The sequence below is a fragment of the Petaurus breviceps genome, unplaced genomic scaffold (genome assembly GCF_028583685.1).
Source record: "Petaurus breviceps papuanus isolate PSGF00001 unplaced genomic scaffold, PetGlider_PUasm1.0 91133, whole genome shotgun sequence".
Classification (NCBI taxonomy): Eukaryota; Metazoa; Chordata; class Mammalia; order Diprotodontia; family Petauridae; genus Petaurus; species Petaurus breviceps.
In genome coordinates this window covers 101,509,390-101,533,253 of record NW_027187419.1, presented here as the reverse complement: position 1 = coordinate 101,533,253, position 23,864 = coordinate 101,509,390, and the positions used below count along the sequence as shown (strand labels likewise).

Genomic DNA, 23,864 nt, shown 5'->3' with positions numbered 1-23,864 from the left:
TGCCCACCTAGCTGCTCCATCTTAGAGATAAGACAAATTGAGACTCAGGTTAAATGACAGTGATATAATAAGTAGTATTAGAACAAGAACCCAGGTGTTCTGATTCCAAGTCCAATCTTTTGTCTATTACACAAGATGGCCCAGAATCAGCATTCATTCTGCAAATATTCTTCTAAACCAAATAATCTCTTAGGCTTTTCATCTATTAGGAAAGAAAACAATTCTAAAATTTATCTCAATAGCCAAAGGAAAAAACACTTACTTGATTACTTCAAATAACTTCACATTTTGAATCTGGCAAAGACACTATCTCATCATTGTCCAAAATCAATCTGGATACAGAATAACAGATTCAGAGTTTGGACAGATCTTTGAGGCTTTCTGGTCCAACATCCTCATATTACATGTGAGGAAAATGGGACCCAGGTAATAAGTGTCAGACTTAGAATATACTAAGAGCATGGTAAATAATGTAGACAAGGAAAAAAAAGAAAGATTGCCTCTTTCATTAGCACAGACTCACATAAAATCAATACACCATTGTCAATTTTTAAAAAGTTGTTTAAATTATCTAAATTTTCTTATTAGAGATTTTATATCACCTTTCCTTTGGGCATTTGTTTACTCATTTATATCAAACACTAGTCAAAACTGTATCTGAACAATTTTCAGATGATTTTGTGCATTAAAAGTAATTAACTCATATTATTTCATAAATCTTATATAAGACCTAAAAATAACTGGTTTCATGAAGAGAAAGTCTGGCAATTAAGTTTCTCTCACAAATGTTTGCAATGTTACAATACTAAAGCTGGCTTTATGACAATGACTAAGCAATAAATACTTTCATAAAAAAATTTTATTTCACACATTTATACAAATATCCACAGGTACGTTCTCATCATGGAATGATTTCACAACGTTAGTTAGTATAAAAATTTATCAAATGAAAACAGACCCAGTGACTTGACTTGAGATGACATTTTTAACAATTCTAAATTTAACACTGCAACAACATTCTTGCTTTTTGTGTTGTTGAAAACTACACCAACTTCAGGACATTCATTTTTTTATAACAAAGGTCTACAAACTGCCAACATAAGCAGCCTCTTAGCAGCTTATAAAGCCAGTACATTTACATTGGGATGTTGAGTTATCCAGGAAAAAAACTGAATTTTTAAACACTGATGCTACCTAGTTTTTTGACACTAAAATTGTAAACAAAATACAATGTGTGTAAATGTCTCTATAAATGAAGACCTTTGAAATGCATAATCATTTTAAGGGCATATAGTTTCTGAAAAGGAAAAAAAATTGCCCAAATCGATGAAATAACACATAATAGTATTTTGTACTTCAGGAAATTTCTTATACTAGTTTCAAACTAATTAGCACCTTCCTCCTTTCCCTCCCCATATAACTTAACATTTTGGAACACGAGAGTTAAATAAACTGTTTTATGATACCCATTCCTTTTCAAGATATTATCAATGTATGTAACATAGCAATTGCCTTATTATGTCAGCAGAATGCAACAAGCAATTTGAAAGCATTGTAAAGTTCTTATTTTAATAATCACAAAGTCACTCATGGAACATAGGTTGGAGAAAAAAACATCAATGTACTTTTTTGATGGCTCTAATAGTAACCAAAAAATTAAAAGTCATGCTATCATGTCTGAAAAATAAAATCACTGTTTTGACATTAGAGCATCATTCAGTAGTCTCAAATTGGATCAGTTGAGATCCACCATATGCACCTAGCCTTTTTCCTAAGTGCTATTAATAGAGAGCATCTGGAGGAGCAAGAAATGGGGACAAACAAGTCCATTTCCTTCAAGACTTCCATAAAGCATGTGTGTGATATTCTGAAAATAGTTGCTGGAGGGCAAACAAAAAAAAAAAAAAGAAAAAAAGGATCCTGACTATTCAGTAAGGACAAAATAATCTTAGAGTTAAATCCTATCTCTTAACCAAACCCAGATCTAGATGGAGTTTAGGAAGAAGGAGGATGGGAAGAGAGAAGAGGGGAAGATGCTACAATATATAGTTAAGTTTTAAGTTATTAAAAAAATATCTCTGGTATATTTATAAAGAATTATTATTTTCTTTTTGCAGTGAAAGATTTAGGTCAAAACCACTAACCACCTATGTACTAACTCTGATCACCTAAACCAATCAAAGAAAGGTAAATTGGATAGTCTTTGGCCTATGTGTTAGTGAAAGGCAAAATGATTTATGAGAAAAATAAATACCAGGGCTAAAATATATACAGAAAAAACACTAGTATTCAAGCCTATTGTGTGTGTGTGTGTGTGTGTGTGTGTGTGTTAGTCAAAAGAGAAGATGATCACCTGTGTATTTTGGTGTGAGCAGTATTCACACAAATCTGAGGTTAAAAACAAGATGGTAGGATGGCAGCATCACCTTCTATTGCACATTTACTTGAAGACAGTACTTTAGCTCAAACCACTGTCGATTTAAAGTTCTCCAATTCTAGTGGAAGAAATGTTTGGAAGGGCAATGCTAGAATTATGAAACTTACTATATGCCAGTAGATATCGGCACGACTGATGATGGTGGCTTTCTTTCTAATATACTATCGGGATGATTTCACAGGAGGTACAACTCAGCATACTCTTTCTCATCATGGGTCAGCCATACCAAAATGAAAGGCAATCTGGAAATTTAAATTAAGGCAGTTTAAAAAAAATCAGTTCCATCCGTCTCAAATTTAGCTGTGCAAAATAAAAGCCATGGGATACGTAACAATATCCACAGTTCAAAACTGTAGGTCCATACTGTCTGTAGTAAGTCTGAAACCAATCCTCAATTACTGAAGGAACTTTTAAAATCCATTTAAATTTCTGAGTTGGAAAACAAGAGAACAGTCTGGAGAGTGTGCTGTTTTCCCCCCCTAGGAGTAGCTTTCATCTTCATTCCATTTTGTGATCCACTGTTTTTTTTCCAGGCCATCATTATATTTCTCATCTTTGATCTGTCGTTCCTCTTTCCGGATTCTTACAGCATGGTATCGGGGAACGCTGTCATCGTACCTGGAGCGCTTAAAGAATCCACACTGGAGAAGAGGCAGAAAAGGGAAACAAAAATATTCAGTTATAAAATGCAAAAAAAAAATGTACTAAGGCAGGAATAGCTAAGCTTTTTTTTTCCTTTTAAAGTAATACCCACATTTAGGAGAAAAGAAATAATTTTCCTTAAGAAAGGAACACATATGTCTGAAAAGAAAAATGGCTGAGGCTGGAGAAAGGGAGGGTAATAGAGTGAGAATACAGCAGAAGAGCTTTTGCAACTGGAGGCCAAGTCCATTTTCACCTGTTGACTTTAGATTAAAAAAATTTTTTTTCACAACAGTGAAACCTATCTCTGTTCTAACAATTTAGGAGTCACTGGGAAAATGCTTCTACAATTTTACAAATAGTCACAATGTCATATTTGAATTATGGTTCATTTTAAAATCACACTAGGGGAGGCGTTTCAGCATAAAAGACATTTTAGAAATAGATTAAGAGCTAAATCAAGCCTGAAAAAAAAGAGAGAAGATTTCCTTGCCAAAATAAATTGATGTTAAGTCACAAACATTTTGCAAGATAGTATTTGAATATGGTATATGGTGTAACTAGCATATTTAAAAATCTTACCTATGCCTCCTGTTTAAAGCTTCATTGCTCCTATCGTATCTCCTGGGAGCTATGTCATTTCAGTTTTATGGGATATGTTGACCTATCTAACAGTTAATCTCTTTTCTTTACAAATAATGAAGTAACAGTGTGCTAGCATTAAGCTGAATTATACACTGCCTAAACCTTTTGTTTGAACTGCTGTGGGACGCACAACACATTGGAAATGGCTCCTCGTTTTTCTTGGAAAATACAAGATGTCTTTTCCATTGGAAGTGCTATGTGAATTAAATACTTTAGCTATATCTATGCTGCTCTGTTGAAAGACGAGATGCAATCTGAATGGAAATTTTCTAGGTTATTTAAGAATCAAAAACTGTTTGGAATGCAGTGTGGTAGTAAAGGAAGAGTCTTCCAATTTAGAAATGCAGCTAGATGATGGATGATGAGAATATTTAGAATGAAAGATTAGACTGTTTATTATGCAACTACCTACAGGAACAGAATGCTTATGTTGAATGGTATTACAGTATTATTAAAATACCATGGTAAAAAATGCATAAGTATTAATATGGCAATAGGGAAAAAAAATGGTATGAGGGCTTTCATCTCAAGGATATTTCTATGCTGACCACATTTCTTTCATGATTTATAATCTCAGATCATATCACAATAGTATCTACCTACCATAAAACACAGCTATTACCCCATTTAAACAATGTAATAATTTAATAAACATTCAACAGCATGAGAGAAGTCCTATGCCATTGAAATTTGAGTGGGGTACCGAACTAAGCCATGGAAAGGAACAGGAAGTTGGGAAAATGTCATCTTTTCCCCATTTACTAATATGTCAAAAAAAAAAAGAGAAAGAAAAATACTTAACTTCTCTCTTGGGTCCACAAATTAGAAAGGTAAAAGGAATTCCACAAACTTAAGTGAAATCTCCAAAAAGAAAATACAGAGGTTAAAGTCCACTACAACAAACGCGGTGGACTATCTAAATTATTTTGTTAAACTGAAATTTCTTTGTATCTGTTATTACTCCACTAGTGTGTAGAGTCTGAAATCTTAATTAGAGAAATTTTGGTCGTAATGTGCTGAAATGGGCTTTGACCTGTCTCGCAAAGTGAGGCTGCACCTCTTGATCTAAGCAGCACAACATTTCTGAACAACAAAATTATTCCAAATTATCAATCCCCCCTCCATTTAATGTAAGTAGATTAAAATGATAATGATGAAAAAATAAGGTAAAATTAAAATGATGAAGAATCCTTTTCATCAAGAGAAATAACATGTTTTTAGCATGCAACAGGTTAATAAAGCAGCCAACATCACTTCTAGTTATAGGCAATTCCATGACTAACAAAAAAAAATCACTAGCAATTTCTTATATGTGTTTAAAATCTCCAATTTTGCTCACTATCCAGTAGTGTTTATGTATGTGTGTACAGACATGTACACATATACATATGTAGCAAAATATAAGTGACTATAAAGATTTGGGGTACTTTTTAAGAGTATATAAGGTTTCAAAGTTTTGCTACACTTTTAGGTTGTATTGGAATGGATGGGAAGGAAGAGAAATCATACTTGTAGCTGAAGGGTTTTTCCTACACTTTTTTTTTTAAAAAGCATGTGAGCATTCAAATGCAAATATTGAAAATAAACAAAAGCAAGCAAGCACATGGAGATACATGAAAACTCATCTGTTAATGGAACGAATGCAGCAAGCTCTTTCCCTTAACATTAGCCACCACAACCACAGCAGATCCCACAGCTAGCAATGAAAAAACATTGATCAATTACCAATTACAGAAGTAGCTCAATACTATGCATCAGAAGTAAGCCTCTCTTTATCAGATGGCTGAGCATGGATCTCAGCCTTGTGATATGTGGCATCATAATGATCTTTCTTATTTCTCTTGAAGAAACCACACTATAAGGAAGCAAGGTACTTAGTCAATTTCACAGGATGATGTACAACAGCCAAACAAAAGAAAATTCAGAACGTGATCCATTACTTTTACAGTCTATCTACGAATATACCAATTTCAGAAGCCAGTAGGTAAGACAGCACACTAAATATTTGGGATAACATTCAACCTAATCCCTCCAGGACATACTGTCTCTCCTGCTGATTTTCCTTTTATGACTCTGACAACTAAGGAACCAATATGGGTTAACATATCAGAGGGGAATGGATTTCATTTATTCAGAAGAAAAATGTCAAGGCATGCATTTTCTCCAAATGGAAGGCTTAAACATGCCAAGCTGTAGCTTTGGTTTCATCTAGAAGGTGAGTTGTGCCCTTCTGCAGAAGGTCAAAAGGCTGACCTATGCTGTTTGTTCAGACAGTAGTTAGGAAATGAATTCTCCGAAGTAAGACTTTGCACAAATCCTAGGAAAAGAGCTTCTTAGAAGGTTTTTTTTCCCTCCTTTCACAATAAATTCTGCAGAACAAATACCAGCTACTTGAGGCCTAGGTATTTGTGGAGCGAATTACAATATAAATTTGAAGATAGCACAGTGAAAAAATGATTGCTGTCATTTTCACAAATTCCAGATGAACATGAAACCCTCAAACGGTAAAAACTTAAGTGAATTAGGTTAGGTCATTTTAAATGAGTATAAAAGTATTATCCCACTTTCCACTGTAATTTCCTTTATATAACTAGAGAACTTGGTCTATTTACTTATACTCGATTCATAAGGCCTTGAAATTATACTTTTGAAATATAGCTTGGCCTGATAGATCTGTGACCTTTGGCGAATTCAACTTCTTATGCTGACAAATGTTATGAAGGAAAAGATATACCTAGTTGATATTGGGAAATGTATCCTTGTTTGTGAAATCACCTACTGATCTCTCAATTATCCACACTAATCAAAGGACAGCATTATGATCTAAGGCAGAAGTGTCAAACTCTTGAAACCAAAGCCCAAACCAGATTAAAATGTAATTGGGGAATGCTTAACAAAATAAGTAAAAACACAACAGAAATAATGTTAATTTGTGGTTTTTCTAAGTAGTCAATACGCAGATCCAACCCTTTTCTATTTGAATTTGACATCACTAGCTTAGTGCACAGAACACCACCCTTGGAGCCAGAAAGTCCTGATTATAACATATACTAGTTCTATGATCACGGACAAGTCATTAACCTTCTGAGGCCTCAGGCAATTCTCTAATACTGTAAGTTAATAAGAGTTGCTCTGCATTGGTGGAGGTATGTTCCCCACACCAAGAATTCACACATCTGGGGGATCCAAATGGAGAAAAATCAAGGCCTTGGTATAATGGGAGTAACCATAAAATAATGAGTCTTAGTCACATATGTATTCTGCACAAAAACTTAAAAGAAAACAGAGCTATAGAATGGCAGATCAGGAAGGGATCTTAAAAATTATCCAAACCCCATCATGTTTCAAATAAGAAAACTGAGGCAAAGAGAGATTATATGATTTAGCCAAAGTAACACATCTAGTTGATGAGTGTGCTGGGGCTAGAAGTCATGTCTTTGAAGTACCTTTCCATGACACCAATTTTTAGATAGCATAGCCTATCTGGAAGGCCATCCTTAGGCACTCCCTAACACCAAAACACTTTTTCCTTGACTTCATTTTTCTTGATTTTATTTTGGTATAGGTTGGTTAGACTTATCTCAGACTATGAAAAACACAATTGCATAAACTTGATGCTTGAGCAGTAGAAGGTTTACATTGAGCTAATGGAGGTCAGGCTCTAAGATTCACTGTGAATCAAAAGGTCTTGGGATAACAAGAACTCCAAACACATCCTCTGGGAGAAGTCTAAAAGAATGAATTCACTTTGGGAGAAACAAGTGTAGCAGGGGCTGGAGGACGCATAGTTCTCATTTGTTGTAGAAGAAAGGGGAAATAGTATTCTGCATAGCCCATTATACTCTGAACTCTATTTGTAATTTATTTGTAACTCTGTATTGTAATGGGGATAGCTAGACAGCATAGTGGTTACAGCACCAAAATCTGAAAGACCCGAGTTCAAATCTGGCTTCAGAGACTTACTAGCTATGTGACCCTGGACAAGTCACTTAACCTTGTTGGCCTCAGTTTCCTCATCTATAAAATGAGCTGGAAAAGGAAATGGCAAACTACTCTAGTATACTTGCCAAGAAAACCCCAAAATGGGGTCATGAATAATTAAACATAACTGAAAACAACTAAACAACAACAAAACTGTAATATGAGATGAGAAAATTATGAATTACCAGTAATACTAAAAACCCAGGCTGCAAAATAGTATCTATATGTTGTAACCTCTAGGAACAATAGTATATATACAGACAGAATTCTCATAAAAGATACACATAGGAAATATGTATACACATAAATATATACCTCATATAAGATGCATGATATGCATACATAACATAAACCCTCATGTAGCATATATATATATATATAGGAAATCATATGAGGATGAGTACAAGCTCTGTGAAGGAAATGTTTTTTAATGTGGTAAAGTGGTTTCAGAAGGAGGAGAGAGGAAGGTGTTTTTAGAGTTAAAAAGAAATGAAAACTTTCCATATGGGTTTCTATTATGTTTAGAATAGAAAGTATGGGTGGTCCTTTTTTTTTTTTTCAAATTAATTCCAAGTTTTGCTCACCTCATATAGTCATTTCACATTGAGGCAGTGGGGAATGGGGTGGGGGATGGGGAGGTGTGGAGAAGGTTTGGCTAAAACTTGCCAAGACTACAGTAGCCAGCAATCAAGGACCTGTTTGTTCCCAAAGGAAGAGCATGCCAGTGTCAAGGATTGCTAAAATGTATTTAGTTATGTGTTCTATGACTGTACATTAAGGTAGCTGAACTTCACACATCAAAATTTCCCATAATATCCAGATAATTAACATGCTGGCCTCACTCTTTTGACAAATCAATAGTTTTAAAAACATGAAATCAAATGCACATTACAAATGCTAAATAAAACCCACCTTCCATAGTAAAAATACTAATAGAGCAAGCATCAAAATGCCAGCAAGGATGGCCACAAGAATGATCCACCAAGGCACTCCAGAATACTGTGCAACTGTCTTTGAAGGAAATACTGTAACACGGACCTGTGAGACAGAAGAAATTCTGTGAGGATGAGGGTATGTTGTATGAAGGAATGCAAGGAGCAAAAATTTGAGAGACCAGCTCTAGCTCAGATTTTGTCCCCAAAAGCAGTTAGGCAAGGCCATCTATGAAATGTATTTAATTTTAAATGGAAAATTTTGTCCTCTATTATTCCACACTTGCTTACATCTCCAATCCTGCTTTCTTCACTATAGGGAGACTTAAAAGAGCTATAAGTTCACAATGATCAAGCTCTTCTTTTTTTCCAATTAAAAGTTCAGTAAGAAAAAGAACTGTTAATTAAGTAGAAAGAATATATATGGAAAATAAGCATGCTCACACTTCAGAGGTGACAGTGAATGCTACCAAGATTGATGGAGGGCAAAGAAGTAAGGAGGAATGTAGGCATGCATAAATATTTTTCCTTGGGTGGAAGCAGCATAGGGGAGGGAATCAGGAAGGCCCCTCCACATTTAAGTCCCTCATCTACCACATATTGGCTATATGATTCTGGAAAATCCATTTCACCTCTCAATGGTCCAGGAAATTTAAGACTTTAAGATGTGATCTGCTCTGGTCAAAGACGTTCCTCCCCAGGGACTCCCAGCACTGAGGAAATCTCAGATCTGGTCAGGCATAATACTGACCTGCATCCTTCCTGACTCTTTGCTTATTAGATACTGCTTGCTACACTAGCAATATCCTCCTTACCTCCTTTGCCTAGAAAACTCCTGACCATCCTTTAAAGCCCAAGTCAAATGTTATCTCATCCAGGAAGCTTTCCCTGATGCCCCCCATCAGAATGATCTTCCCCTTGACACTTTGATATACCTTCTCTCATACATCATTAGGTAGGGTTTGTCTTCTCTTATGACGGCATCCCAATGAGGGTTAACTACACTTTATATTTCCTCCCACCCCAGCTCCACTTATGGTCTATACAATAACAAGTTTTAAATAAATGTTTATTGAGCTGAATTACTGATCAGTAATAATACCAGGGATATTTAGGTTCAAGAAAAATGAAATCTCATCAGTTTTCAAATATTTGTAGGAATGAGAAAGTAAACATGGTCTGTATTACTCTAGAGCACAGGTTCTTAACCCAAAGTCCATGGTCCCCTTGGTTAAAAGAGAGAGGTCAGGGAGTCTATGAACTTGGAAACTTTTCATATTTGGATAGTTATTTCAATATAATTGGTTTCCTTTATAGTCCTATGGATTTTGTTTTGTACATTTAAAAATATTATTCTGAGAAGAGGTCCAAAGACTTCATCTGACTGCCAAAGGGACAGATGACACACAAGTTAGGAACCTCTGCTATAGAGGGCAGAAGAATGACTGACAGTCAGAAGCAATGTTGTGCTAGTAAATCTTTAACAGGCAACTCTCTGAAAATACGTAATACCATTTTAAGCGTACTCTGCATTATCAGTACTTTCTTCATGACCTTCTTAAATCTAAAAACTCAACAAAATAAGAAATCAAGCCCTTATTTGTAGCATTTGCTGATTTCTTTTTTGTTTTTGCTTTTTGGAGAGGAGAAGGCAGGGCAACTGGGGTTAAGTGACTTGCCCAAGGTCATATAGCTAGTTTTTTGTGTGTGTGTTAAGTGTCTGAGGCCGGATTTGAACTCAGGTCCTCCTGATTCCAGGGCCTATGCTCTATTTATTGCACCATCTAGACACCCTGCATTTGCTGATTTCTAAAGTATAAATTATGCACAATGAAAATTTAACAATCAGCATTTGAAAGCCTACACAAGTCAACTCCAGTAGATTCCTGGTTAGAAGTTACAAAGAGACTGATTTAGGCTCAATATAAGGAAGAATTTGGATTCCTTGTGATAAGCTCCCTATCATTGGAGACATTCAAGTATAATTTTCTAGAGCAAATATATTGTCACAGTCCTATTTGACTCAATTGTTCTGTGAAGACATGATACTTTTGTGTTTATTGTGAATTGATCGTGAGAAAGTATTAGGCTCTGTAGAGCAAAATGTAGCTTTTATGATTCTTCTCCAAAGTTTTTTCATACAAATGTTAAGATCATGCAACACTTTCCTGACAGATGAAACCACAGTTACAAGTTCAATCAATGCTTCTCTGAGAGTCAATATTAAGTAAGACATAAAACAGAGAGATGTATGCTTGCCAAATCTGGCCCTGGTTTGGGGGAAATGTCCTTTGTGTCTTCAAAATGGAAGGGGGATTACCTAGAGAAACTGAGGTCCTCTTAATATTCATTTTTGAAATTGTGCCGATTGCATCAATCCTTCAAATACTACAGGTCCTCCTCAATGAGATACTTCACTTCTCAAAGGAGATCAGTCCAGTAATCACACAACCAAGTAGACAAAAAATAAATTTGCTTACTGCCCAGACTACAGCATACAATTGCTTTGGCAGACTACTGAGTTAGTCCATCAGTGCAAGCACCTTAAACAAACATAGCAGGTAGACAAGGCCATGGGCACAGGACTGACAGAATATACTTCATTTAGGAAATTATGTAGCCCTATCAATGACCTCAAGATGCTCCCTCTGGTCACCCAAAGGGCAAAAGAAAGATATATGGTGGTTCTAAGTAAGTTACAGAGTATTAACCTAGAATTAAGCTATAAAAGTACAATGACAACTTTCATTAAAGAAGACTAGAAGTCAGGATTATTTTGGTTTGAAAAGGTCACTGAAGACCTGTTTAACTGGAAAAGGAGTCAGGCCAGTTATGTATAGATTGGAAGGGTTAACATATGGGTAGTGTGTTATCCCTGTATCCATAAAATATTAAAAGACCCAGAGAAGATCTCTAGGTTGTTTGGGTAGATCTGGAGGTGTCTGGAGGTTCTTTGGAAGAAAATGGACAAGAATCACAGAAGAAGAGAAAGAAAAAATGGTTTACAAAATTCACTAGTAGAGGTAATGCCCACATTTATGAGATTATGGATCTGCCATCTTAAAAAAAATGAGAGGATTAGCCTGGATCAGGGTTATTTAATTTGAGATCTATGAACCAAGTACAACAGTATTTCAATACAATTGATTTCCTTTGTAATCCTGAGTCTGATGCATTTAAAAGCTTTATTCTGAGAAGGGGTACATGACCCATTAAAAATAAAGTTAAGATTACCTGACCTAGATAGATAATCTTTGCAATTCTTCTAAACTCTAAAAGTCAATTATTCTATAATTCATTTTACAAATATTTCTGATAATTTAATATGTGCAAGGTTGGATGATTTCTAGGTTTCATTCTGAACCTAAGAGTCTATTAAAATGCATATACCTCTTTAAGGGAATGAGTAGATGTATAAGGAGGAATGTAGAAAGGCAAGAGGGTAAAAACAAAAAATACTGACAATTTTAGTATCACCAACTAGTCCAGAAAAAGATCAAAATGATTCCAAAACTACTCACTTGAGTGCCTGCATTTGGGACCTTAATATTCTCTGCAGCAGCAGTAACATTAATGGAAGCCTGAAGAAGAATATCTAAGTAGTTCAGTTTGGAATATTCCTGTTTTGGGAAAAAGATAATACATGCATCAAAGAAACAATTGATCCTTATATGAAAGCAAATCTCTTTCCAAACAAGCGTCCCATCATGAGACCCATACCTCTAAGAATGTACCGTTCCATAGCCTTGACCGTAATATAACAGAAGCCTTGCTGTCCAAACCATGTAGAGGACATTTTATGTTCACACAGTTAACATTTGTGCTACAGTTCTAGAAAGAAATTAAAATTTGAAAAGTTGAAATGTAGTGTACCAAAGAATACTAATAATCTGCTAAATCTTTTAGAGAACACTTACGAGCGTCTGATATTTTCTTTCTGCAAATAAAGAAAATTTTCTGCCATCATCTGTCTGTTTCTCTGCAATTTCTCGTTTCTTTCTTGAGTTATGAGGAGATTCCTGAAGGAAAAGGAGAATTGTCACCAGGAAGATCTCAAGTGGTCAAATGGTTCTGCCTTTCCTTTTTTTCCCCATCCAATCTGGACCTTTTTATTATCATCCCTCCCCAAAATTACTTCAAATCTACATTTTTATATTAGTCACACACAGATTCCTTTCTCCACAATTTATGTACAAAACCAGCAAAAGTTTTTATCGTTACTTTTTGACATTTAATGATTTTCAGATCAGGCAGATCATCCCTAGCTTACATAAATACATGCTGAAAAAAAAGAACAAGTTCTCCAAAGAATTAGGTAAGACATAAACAACCTGTCACCACACCGATGCAGGGAACTCCCAGGGAGGAAATTTCTTCTATTAATGCAGATTAGCATCTGCTTGGAAACTTAAGAGTCCTTTAGATAGATGCCCAGGGGCACTGAGATGTTATGGGTTACATACAGAGAACATTTCAGAGGCAGGATTAGAACTCGAGTCTTCTAGACACTAAGGCCAACTCTCTATCACACCATGCTACCTTCTCACAGGTCCAGAACAACCACAAAAAAAAAAAACCTTTACATCTATGTTTTTTTTTTCTAAAGGACATTTTCAATGGTCAACAGATGTCCTACAAAATATCTCTGACTGATATAGTTGAGGCAAAGCAGAATTGAAACTGCCTGTCCAAGTCTCCAGCATGATTAAAGAATTATTATTATAATTATTGACATTTCTATAACCCCTTTAAGATTTGCAAAGGGTTTTCTATACATTATCTCATTTGATCTTCATAATAATCCTGTGAGGTAAAGATTACCAATAGCACTGTCCCATGTTATAGAGGGAGAAACTAAGGGTTAAGAAGGTAAGTGACTTGCTCATGGTCACACAGCCTGTAAGTGTCAAAGAGGCAGGATTAGAACACAGGGCTCTTCCGGCTACAAGTCCAGCTCTATTTTCACTATACCATAATACCACACTAACCATAGTATTATGCCTCCTAACTCTTCTCAGTTCTCAATAGATTTTATCCTGTTATTGGCCATCAAATTTAAAGTTTTCATTTCCTGGAATGAGTAAAGGCAGCTCTACCCTTTGGAATTAGGCACTTAACCTGAAAATTTCTCACTCTTCCTTGGTAACTTATAACTAAAAGGAAAAATATGAGGAAGGAGGAAAGGGCAAGGTTATTATTCTATTGATTTTCTCAAAAAAGTCTGATTAATATATCAAAGCAATCTCTCCCATTTCACTGACACAATGACATTAGCTAAGTTATAAGTTGAAAAAAACCTCATTAACATACCTTTAATCCCAGAGAGTTAATTTCATCTTGTGGCTCACAGTTTATTTGTTCCAATCCTTTGGATTCTATTTTCATCAAATAAAGCAGCCATTTGCCATTGCTAATTTCTTTGGGCCACTGAATGTTTAGAGATGCTGTGCCAAGATTTTTAAGAGGTTTACCTAAATTAATTACCTGTTGGGAAATAAAATGCATATGTTATCTCAAAGTAAATTCTCTTATTGCAAACTTATAGCAACAGTTACCACTCATAAGCAGTTAGAAAAATGTCACGAGTATTTGATGTAAAAATTGAATGAGCACACAGAGAGGCATTGGAAAAACAGATTCCTGGGCCATGTTTGCTCATGCAGAGGACAAGGGCAAAGCACACTGGTCTCCTGATCCGTGTCTATGTAATCAGGTCATTGCCATTAACTTCAAATGTGAAGATACCCATTGCAATCTCCTCGTGTGGCTGCTCTCACGGGTCAGGAATGACACTTCTATGATAGACAAGCCATGTCATAGCAGGCTTTTACTATATGTAATTGCTATATTTCTGAGCTAAGGAATTTTAGTCACAGGAAAGGGAAATCTATGTCTGACTTTACAGCAAGGTTCAATGTCATCTGGATAAAGTAAAGCAGATAGTTGGACAATTTAATCATCTGCTGGGTGTAGCTAGTCGCAAGGGAATTTTTCATTACTTCAATGTTGTTGCTCAACATGCCTCTAAGCTTCCTTTCTTTTTTCTTTTTTAAGCAATTGGGGTTAAGTAACTTGCTCAAGGTTACACGGCTAGGTGTTTCTGGGTGTGGTGCTAAGTATCTGAGCCCGGATTCGATCCCCCAGGTCATCCCAAGCTCTTACTCACTATGCTAGCTGGCCGCCCCTCTAAGCTTCCTTTCACACTATGGTCAGTATGTTTTACAAAATATAAACCTAGTTTCACCTTCCTCAAGCAAAACAAAAATAGGAAGGTAAACCTGTTGAGAGAAACAAGTGATATCACATTTCAAAACCAAAAAGTATATTTTTTTTTAGATTTTCATTAGTACAAATAATTACAAGGTGTCATGTTGCCTCAGTTCCTCAACTGTAGAATGAGTTAGAGAAGGATATGGAAAACCACACCAGTATCTTTGCCAAGAAAACCCCCAATGGGGTCACAAAGGGCCAGACATGATTGAAACAATGAAAACAACAAATTTATATAGTGCCTACTGTGTGCCAAGCACTGTGGTAAAAGTGCTTTACAAGTATTATCTCGTTTGATCTTCACACCAACTCTATGAAGAAGGTGCCATTATTATCAGGAAATTGGGGTAAACAGAGAATACGAAATGTTAGAGTTGCATTTGAACTCAGGTTTTCCTAAGTTTGGGTCTAGAACTGTACCCCCTGGCTGTGGAGAGTATGTGATAAATACAATGTAAAAAATGGATGGAAAGGTCAGACTGTGGGGGCCCTCAAATGCCAGGCTGAAGAGTCTGGAGTTTATTTGATAGACAATGGGGAGACAAGTAAAAAAAATGAATGTCATGAACACCGTATCTTACCCTGAACACCATAACTCACCCTGAATTCGTATTCTATTAAGTTTCCAATCTCATCTTCAGATTTCATAGCTCGTTCACCAACAACAGTACCTCCAAAGTACACCTGGGAAGGTTTAGCAACTCTGTTAAATTAAAAAACACTGGGTTTCAGTAAAGATTGTAAATGGTTCTTTCAAACATTGATTTGTTATGCTAAATACAAACACTTACCCAGAGACCGACAAAAGCAGTTCAATAACCACTTTAGCTTTAGCTGTAATTGAAGCCAAATTATCTTGATTGCTTGTTCTGAAGTGAAAAGGAAACAATGAGGTTTTATTTTAACAGTTTTTTCATTATAATTATACTTCTTTCATGAGTCAGATCAGAGGGAACTCATCGAGGCCTACACATTCATGGTGCAAGGCTAAGTGAAGGCACTGAGGAAAAAGAACTCTTACGTTTCCAACTTCAGATTCACGTCCAGGTCTGTGGTATCAAAGGTGACTTCTGTGGTACTTAAAATCAAATAAAACGTAACCTAAAAAAGAGAAACACAAGTGTATGCCAATTAACATGAATCCAATCTATTAAAATCTTAACAACATTTTAAAATAATAAAATGAAAAAAAGTTAGCACCCACACTGGAATTTCTCTTAAAGGGATTTCCAAGTTCACAGTCCACTTGGGAACCATTTATATTGGCTGCACAACTCAATTGTTTTTCCTGTGAAAGCAAAAAACAAAAAGTTAGGTCAAAATATCAAACGCATATGAAATACACTCGTTTGCTTTAAGAACACTCACAGGATAAGCCCTCAGCTCTCTGTATGCTGAATAAGTCAACGTGTCGGGAAAAGTCGCAATGAGTTTGGCTTCATGGGCATCATCCCCATCTTTTGCAGGATTCCTGGGATTGGATGGGCTATTTGTCACTGTTATTTCTAAAGCGATATCCTTCTGGTCTTTGAGAACAAGCTCTGGAATGCCATTGTGACTATAAAAAGACAGAGAGGTAACAGTATCATTCTCTCAAGACACTTGAAATCCTTCCCCATCAAATGGCCCTTGTCAAATGATAATAGTTTATGCTAATGCTACAAAAAGGATTCTTACATTGGTAAATAAGAAAATTTGTCTTGGTTGTCATCTCGCGTACAAAATTTGTACTCTAATTTCAGATTGCTATTACAGATGTTGTCATTTCCACATCCCTCTTTTAAGAACTGGACCTAGAGAAAAACCAGAAAAGAGTATAAGTTAACATCCAACAGGAAAACAGACAGAAGGCTTAGTAAAATCATGGCTAATGTTGTCTTGTGGCAGAGTGGATAATGTGTCAGGCCTGGAGTCAGGAAGACTCATCTTCCTGAGTTCAAATCTGGCCTTGGACACTTACTAGCTGTGTGACTCTTTGCAAGTCACTTTACCCTGTTTTCCTCAGTTTCCCCATCTATAAAATAAGCTGGAGTAGGAAATGGCAAAACATTCTAGTATCTTTGCCAAGAAAACCCCAAATGGGGTCACAAATTGTGTCACAATGTCAGACACAACTGAAAACAACTGAACAACAAAAATGTTTTCTTCTTTGTTTCACCACGCTACAACTGAGGCTTCTTCCAGAAAGCAGAAATGTGCCAGAAAAAGGGTATAAAGATGACAAAAATATCCATTTCAATAACAGTCCAATGAGTTTATGAAGCAGTGTTAAATACACTATGGTATTTTACAAAGTTTAGATTTAACCTGCCTCTAATTTCAAAAAATCTTACACCTTTTACTATTTATTCTATGAAAGTGGGCTCCAAAAATTCAAGACCTGCAGAGATTATAGAGACTGTTTATAGCATCAATGTAAATTGGCCCACTGACAGCAAAAGAGAAGTATAGCCATAAATAAGTGAATCTTCTCCTCTCTAAATCAGTACGCTACCGATTCCTAATCCTTCTCCTTCCCCATCTCACTCCCAACTCAGTACAGCATCTCATAACAATTCAGACTAGCTTTCTCCAATTCTAATATAATATAACTGAGTGTCTAATGCCTTCCATTTCATCTTGCTGATGACAGCTTAAAGTAATCACTTCACTTTTTGAGTAAGACTTGCCCCTTGATTATAAAAACCAGACCAACCAAGAGCACTTTTATGACTTTTCAAAGGCAGGAAAGGTCTTTAGTTTGAGAACACTGTGACAGGAGAAATATACGATATAGAAATATTAAACTCAGCTGGTTATAATATGAAAAAATTGCAATAGAAAAACAATTTCAGCCTACAAAATACTCATAATTACCTACATGCCTTCCTAATTTAGGGGCAGAGAGGAGGAAAGAAATCATCATTTCACTGATGGCAAACAAAACTGTATGCATATACATACATGCATGCATGTATACAAACATGTATGTATATGTGTGTATATATACACATACTAATGTATATGTCAATATTTATACCCATATCTAGATCTATGATCCCTGTGAGTCTCTAGATTACTAGAGGTCAGAGTGAACAGTAAACATGTCAGCTGCTAAAGTAAATGTATATAACATGTACATATATCAACATACGTAAGCACATGACTTTTGTTTGAGAAATCAATAAGATGGTGATTTTTCCAAATTACTAAAAAATATAGGGAATTATTTTCATTGTACAAGCAGAGATGATTTTTTTCTTATTGTTACCTCTTTAGATTGTGATTAGCTAAGTTTAATGTGCAATATGTAATGCACATGTTACAATATAAGTTTATACAAAGGAACATCTCTCAATCTAATCACATGTTGTAATTACCCCCTCGGGAAGACATTTTACCAGATTGTTTAACACTGCAGGAAAAAAGTCTCTGACATGATGGGGAGTCAGGCAAACTTACCTCTGAGATCACTGTTTTGGGTTCATTTGAATTCAGAATTGGAAGAAGTTCTGGAAGAGAATTTACTCGCCTCCGTGAACTTGATTCTTGGATTTCCACTGAAGCTGTTATGGGAATGGGACGTAGCTTATCTCTGATGTTTTCCTGGAAAATAATACCACCTAATAAGAATAACTTACTACATGGAAACAGTGACATTCTGACACACTTCTGAGGAGTATTTTATTTTGAATTTAAGTATACTACTTTCCTACTCTTAGAAATCTGTACACACCACTATAAAACCCCCTCTTAAATTAAATATGAATAATACTCATGCTGTGCCTTGACCCTTCTTCCTTAGTCTCTTAATCCCTTACCTGCAGCCAAAGTGTTCTCTCCATGCACATTTTTTGCTTCTGCCCTTTCAGAGTCAAAGCATGTGAAGACTTAGGTTCAGAAGCCTGATTTGGAAAATTAACTCTTGATGATAATCCGGATTTCCTCCTCTGACTTTCAGCTTCAAGTGTGCCCACAATTGCTAAGGAAAATTTAACAAGTAAACAGATACTATGAAACATTTATTGACTCGTTTCCATATTCAAAATCCAATGATTTATAAATTAATTTCAACTCAAGCCACCTGAGGGCGCTCAAGAACAACCCAAAATTTCACAGCACTGTATTTTCTGTTAAGTTTGTGGCTGACCTGATTATAGCAAATCAGAGAATTCTAGAGCTAAATAGGGGTCAAAGTTCTCTTCAAAAAGCAAAAATAATCCCATTGCTTTTAGGCAGGTGAATCAAGTAGGTGCTATCAAGTGGGTAGTTGTCTTAAAAAAAAAAAAAAAAGATTAGAGACAAAACAGACAAAATAAAACCACCACAGTGATTCTGGTTGCATTTTCTTATAAAGATTTACAATTATGATATGGTAGTCTTTTGATGGTGGAATTAACTTCTAAAAAGAATTAAAAGTTGGTTGCCGTGTGGTCCTTTTGTCAATGTAATGTTCCTATAATGATGAAATGTCACTATTTATCAAGTTTCCTACACACAGTAATTCTGAGCTAGGTATCAATGTTACAAATCAATATTTTTGATCATCTCCATTTATGTAGCTTCTAAAATATAGAAACACAGAATGAAACCTCAGAGTTCACCTAGTCCAACCCCCCTCATTTTACAGCTGATAAAACTGTGGTCTAATTTTAAAACTCTGACCTCCCAAGGTCATACAGAAAACTAGCACTGGGCATGGGTTTTGAACCCAGACTGCCTCCTTACATGATATGGATGGTGGAAGTAGCATTTATATATGACTTTAGGATGCATTTCCCACCCACCCTACCCCTCAAACAGCATATTTGTTCTATTATGTTTCTCTGACTACCATAAATTTGCTCAGATTCACTCAATACATGCTAACTGCCCAGAAAGAAGAACAGCTAAGAGGTAAGTTAGGTTTAATAATATTGTTATTATTAATATTAGTTATTATTGTTATTGGCACTGATAATATAAATTCAACCACTTCATTTTAAAGAAACGGAGACCTGGGAAAGTAAAAGTAATTTGCCCAGATTATACCATAAATCAGAGACAGGGAAGCAGCTTTTGAGTGGGGGAAGGGGAATCACCTTTCGGCCCAATTGTCCTCATGGGATCATAAAATCACAGATTTTATGGAAGAGACATCAGAAGCTATTTATTCTAACCCCCTAAATGTATGAAGAAACTGAGGACCAGAGAGGTTAAATAATTTGCCCAAGATCAGAGAGGTTGTAAGCATCATGGGAGGGGGATTTTTAAACCTCAGTCCAAGGACTCCAGCCAATGCTCTTTCTGCCATATCATGTGTTGAAAACAATCATGTTAACTAGTTCTATATATGAAAACACACATATGAACATACACACACACATGTACAACTCCCACAGCTATGTGGCTGTCTCCTTGTAACTGATACTGTTTCTATACACATAGGCAAGACCAAAATTTAGAGACACTGACATATTGTTTCAACAGTAGGCATTTCTGTGTCCATCTGAAGAATTCCTAAATGTCAAAGCTGCCAAATGGAATGTTTCCCATTTTAAGGCCCTCCATAATCTTGACATTATCCATTTATCAGTGACCTGCAAACATTAAAATGAACTAGATGAAGGCTTACATGCTGAGTGCCCCTCAAAGCAAAAAGTCAGGAAGGGTTTGAGCGCATTAAAACCATTTATGTACCAAATTCTACTTTAACCCTTACTAACCCTCCAGACAATTCACATCATCATAAAATATTTCCAGGCTGCCTCTGAACTGACCTTTTGAGAACAAGCCAAGTAGAAGATTCATTAAAACTAAATAATGAGTATCTGTATAAGTGGATTACTACATTTAAGGCCTGTGCAATAAAACTGCCTTGCCACACGCCAATTCATCTATTTTTTTAATATAGGAAGAGACAATTAAATGTATTAATTTTTATAGTTTTGCAAACATTTTTCTAATTGACATGCAATTTTTTCAGTACTATGGAATTGCCATGAATAGCAGGTAATATTTGAATATTCCCCGAAAAAGTTTTATATTTGTATATATCTCCAAATACAATACACATAGATAAAAATACATTTCTGTATTGCAGGCATTTGATAAATATTTGACTGAGAGACTAATCATACAAATGCAACGTCCTGTACATAATTCATAAGATATGGTGAAAACCTATCATACTTTATTCTTCCAAAGATAAAAAAATAGCTCATTTCCAGGCTCATTAAAGATAAAAAAAAAATAGCTCAAATAAATGCTTTGAAGAATAAACCTCTATTTTACACAAAATGTGATCTGAAAATTTCTTACTAGAATTCTAACAAAATTTCTCTTCATAGGATCATTAGTTTAGAACAAGAAGGAATCTTTAAGATTATCTGGTCCAATACCCCCTACAGATGATGTCTCCTGCCCAAGGTTACACAGGTAGTAAATGATAGAGTTGGGATTCAAAACCTAATCCTAGGATTCCAAACCAAGTGTTCTTTCTACGTACCTTTCTGCCTTCAATTACTAGCCACGGAATTGTTTTGTTTAGTGGAATGACTAATTTACCACCCAAAGAATAGCAGAGGATCTGTGATTTTTTAAATAAGGAAGTACAATGTAACGCATGTAGGTTGAAAAAAATCCCAGCTATACTTGGGTACATTGCAGACTGTTCTTTGTATTTGTGAGCTTAAGCTCTGGCAAGCAGGCTGAGAGAACGCTGAGCAGTAGTAAGGAGAGTATTACAAATAAGATTAAAATTAAATTGGTACACTCTCTTTGCACAAAGTCATAGTGACCCTGGACCTGCAATACCAAATGCAAGACTAAAAGGATAATGAGAAAGGCCTATCAGAACTGGAGAAAAACCAGAGAAAGGAAGCTGCCCTTCAAGGCAACTGGGAAAAGACTCAAGGGAAAGGAACAGAAGTCAAGTAAGACTGCCTTATATCTTTGCATGCTCTCTTCCCTATTAGCATGCAAACTTCTTGAGGGCAGGGATTGTTTCATTTTTGTCTTTGCATCCCCAGCACCCATCACAGGCCCAGCACAAAGTAGGTACTTCATAAGTGTTTGCTGATTGACTTACTAATTCATCTGTATAGATGGGACTATTTACATTAGGAAAACACAAATTTCACAAAAATCTAGAATGAACCAGAGGGCATCCCTTGAAATTCAAGAGTGGTAAATTTGAGTTAAAGGTGGGGAGGGGAAGAGTACTGTTCTACACAACGGCCAGTAAATTCATTGAAATAATTATCCTCTTCACTCCCCCAAAAGTAGTACAAGCTAAAAAATGTAAGTGAATTTAGATAAATTAATAGAAGGTAGGTACACAATAGGATTTGTTCAGGAAAACTAGAATATCTAACCTTTTTGAGAATGATATATTAGAGAACAATAATGTCCCTAGCACTTCTATCAAATCAAGAGAAAGAGAAAGACTAGATAAATCACAAGTTGGACACAATACAAAAATTCTTATATTCTTATCTTTTTACCATGGGGGTTTAAATACTTATTTAATTTAGGTTTAAACTCTGACACACTTGCTTCAACTATGAAGCAAACCAATGAGGTCACTCACAAGAAGTCTCACAACAAATACCACAAACCCCTTGTCTTGCCTTATGTGCTTCAAATAAAAAAGAGGTGTACTGCCATTTTACATCATGCACCAAATTCAGTCACTAAATGTACCACAAAAAAGGAAACTTTTTTTTTTTTGCTTTTTGGAGGGCAAGTGGGGTTAAGTGATTTGTCCAAAGTCACACGGCTAGTAAGTGTGTTAAGTGTCTGAGGCTGGATTTGAACTCAGGTCTTCCTGACTCCAGAGCCGGTGCTCTATTCACTGAGCCACCTAGCCACCCCCAAAAAGGAAACTTTTAAGCTAGCTTAAATTCTTCTTACATTTTATGAGCAAAAATGTACCATTAAGACTGTCAAACTCTTGTGGAAGAAGTCAGCTTGGGTTGTTCAAGAACATAGAAAATCTGCCCTTTTAATGGATGAGTAAGGAAAAGAATCAATGCTGTCTGTGTCCTTTGGGCCATGAAAGAGTGTGGGGTAAGGGGAGGTGCCGTATAAATAACCCAGCACATCGTAAGGGATGGAGTCAGAAAGAGGGTGGACTTGGTAAATCAGTCAAACTCTCACCAGCTCCATAGAACATTTTTTAAACCAACAAGAACCCCAAAGCTAGCTTTTCCACACACTAATTTTCACTGGAAAGAAAAGTCTTCACTGGGCTGCCATGAAACTGAGCATAGTTACAGGAACAGTTATTCTCCAAAGTATCCTGGTAGAAATGGACTTTCTATCTTCTGGGATATGTGCTGTTATATTTTTTTAAAGAAGGAGGGGGAACTAGGTATACTCATATAATAATAATAATAATATTTATACAGTACTTTAAAAGTTTATAAAATTATATAATATGTGTAAAGCACTTTATCATCACAATAAATCCCAGGAGGTGGGTGCTATTATTCCTATTTTATGGGTGAGGAAATTGAGGTCTACAGAAGTTACTTACCCAGAGTCACACATTTAAAAGTGTCTGCAGCAGGATTTGAACTCAAGTGCTCCTGTCCCATGTTTTATCTTACTACACCCATTTCACTGTCTCTAATAAAAAGCACTTTACTCCTAAAATTTCTTTTGTTTGCCACAGTTATGTTTTTTCTAGAATTTGTGAAGATCTTTCAACTTTGAATAAATTTCTTTTAAAATCTTTAAAAATACATACATATATACAGTTTCTGGTACTTACATATTGCAGGATTGTAATTACTGGGCTTAGCAGTGTATTCAAAACAGGCCTTGACCTTCAGGCTGTATGAAATCAAGCAAATCATTCTTAAATAATGTCTTATCATGGTGGGATAAATCAATTAAAAACATTCATTTTCGCTTATCCCCAAATTACATTTTTTCCCCCAAAAAAGGATAACTCATTAAGACTGTTTAAGAGAATAGTAATAATAGTTAGCACT

At 35.7% G+C, this 23,864-nt stretch overlaps 1 protein-coding gene across 2 annotated transcripts in view; it reads right to left on the bottom strand.

Annotated features, from left to right (window-relative positions):
* Positions 1 to 841: 841 nt before the first annotated feature.
* The window catches only part of ITGA6 (integrin subunit alpha 6), a 102,555-nt gene continuing 79,532 nt past the window's right edge, over positions 842 to 23,864 (bottom strand). Inside the window, exons 11-26 of one of the 2 annotated variants that reach the window (XM_069080106.1) lie at positions 23,642 to 23,703; positions 18,708 to 18,868; positions 18,349 to 18,492; positions 16,585 to 16,700; positions 16,276 to 16,465; positions 16,112 to 16,195; positions 15,929 to 16,008; positions 15,699 to 15,776; positions 15,508 to 15,610; positions 13,948 to 14,121; positions 12,555 to 12,656; positions 12,358 to 12,468; positions 12,159 to 12,257; positions 8,618 to 8,743; positions 5,450 to 5,579; positions 2,941 to 3,078 (exon numbers count right to left, since the gene is read on the bottom strand). In XM_069080106.1, coding sequence (XP_068936207.1) covers positions 5,472 to 5,579; positions 8,618 to 8,743; positions 12,159 to 12,257; positions 12,358 to 12,468; positions 12,555 to 12,656; positions 13,948 to 14,121; positions 15,508 to 15,610; positions 15,699 to 15,776; positions 15,929 to 16,008; positions 16,112 to 16,195; positions 16,276 to 16,465; positions 16,585 to 16,700; positions 18,349 to 18,492; positions 18,708 to 18,868; positions 23,642 to 23,703 — 1,738 coding nt within the window. In that variant the 3' untranslated portion in view covers positions 2,941 to 3,078; positions 5,450 to 5,471. Of the gene's footprint in view, positions 3,079 to 5,449; positions 5,580 to 8,617; positions 8,744 to 12,158; positions 12,258 to 12,357; positions 12,469 to 12,554; positions 12,657 to 13,947; positions 14,122 to 15,507; positions 15,611 to 15,698; positions 15,777 to 15,928; positions 16,009 to 16,111; positions 16,196 to 16,275; positions 16,466 to 16,584; positions 16,701 to 18,348; positions 18,493 to 18,707; positions 18,869 to 23,641; positions 23,704 to 23,864 lie in introns of both variants that reach the window. The other variant, XM_069080105.1, reaches the window with a different exon arrangement.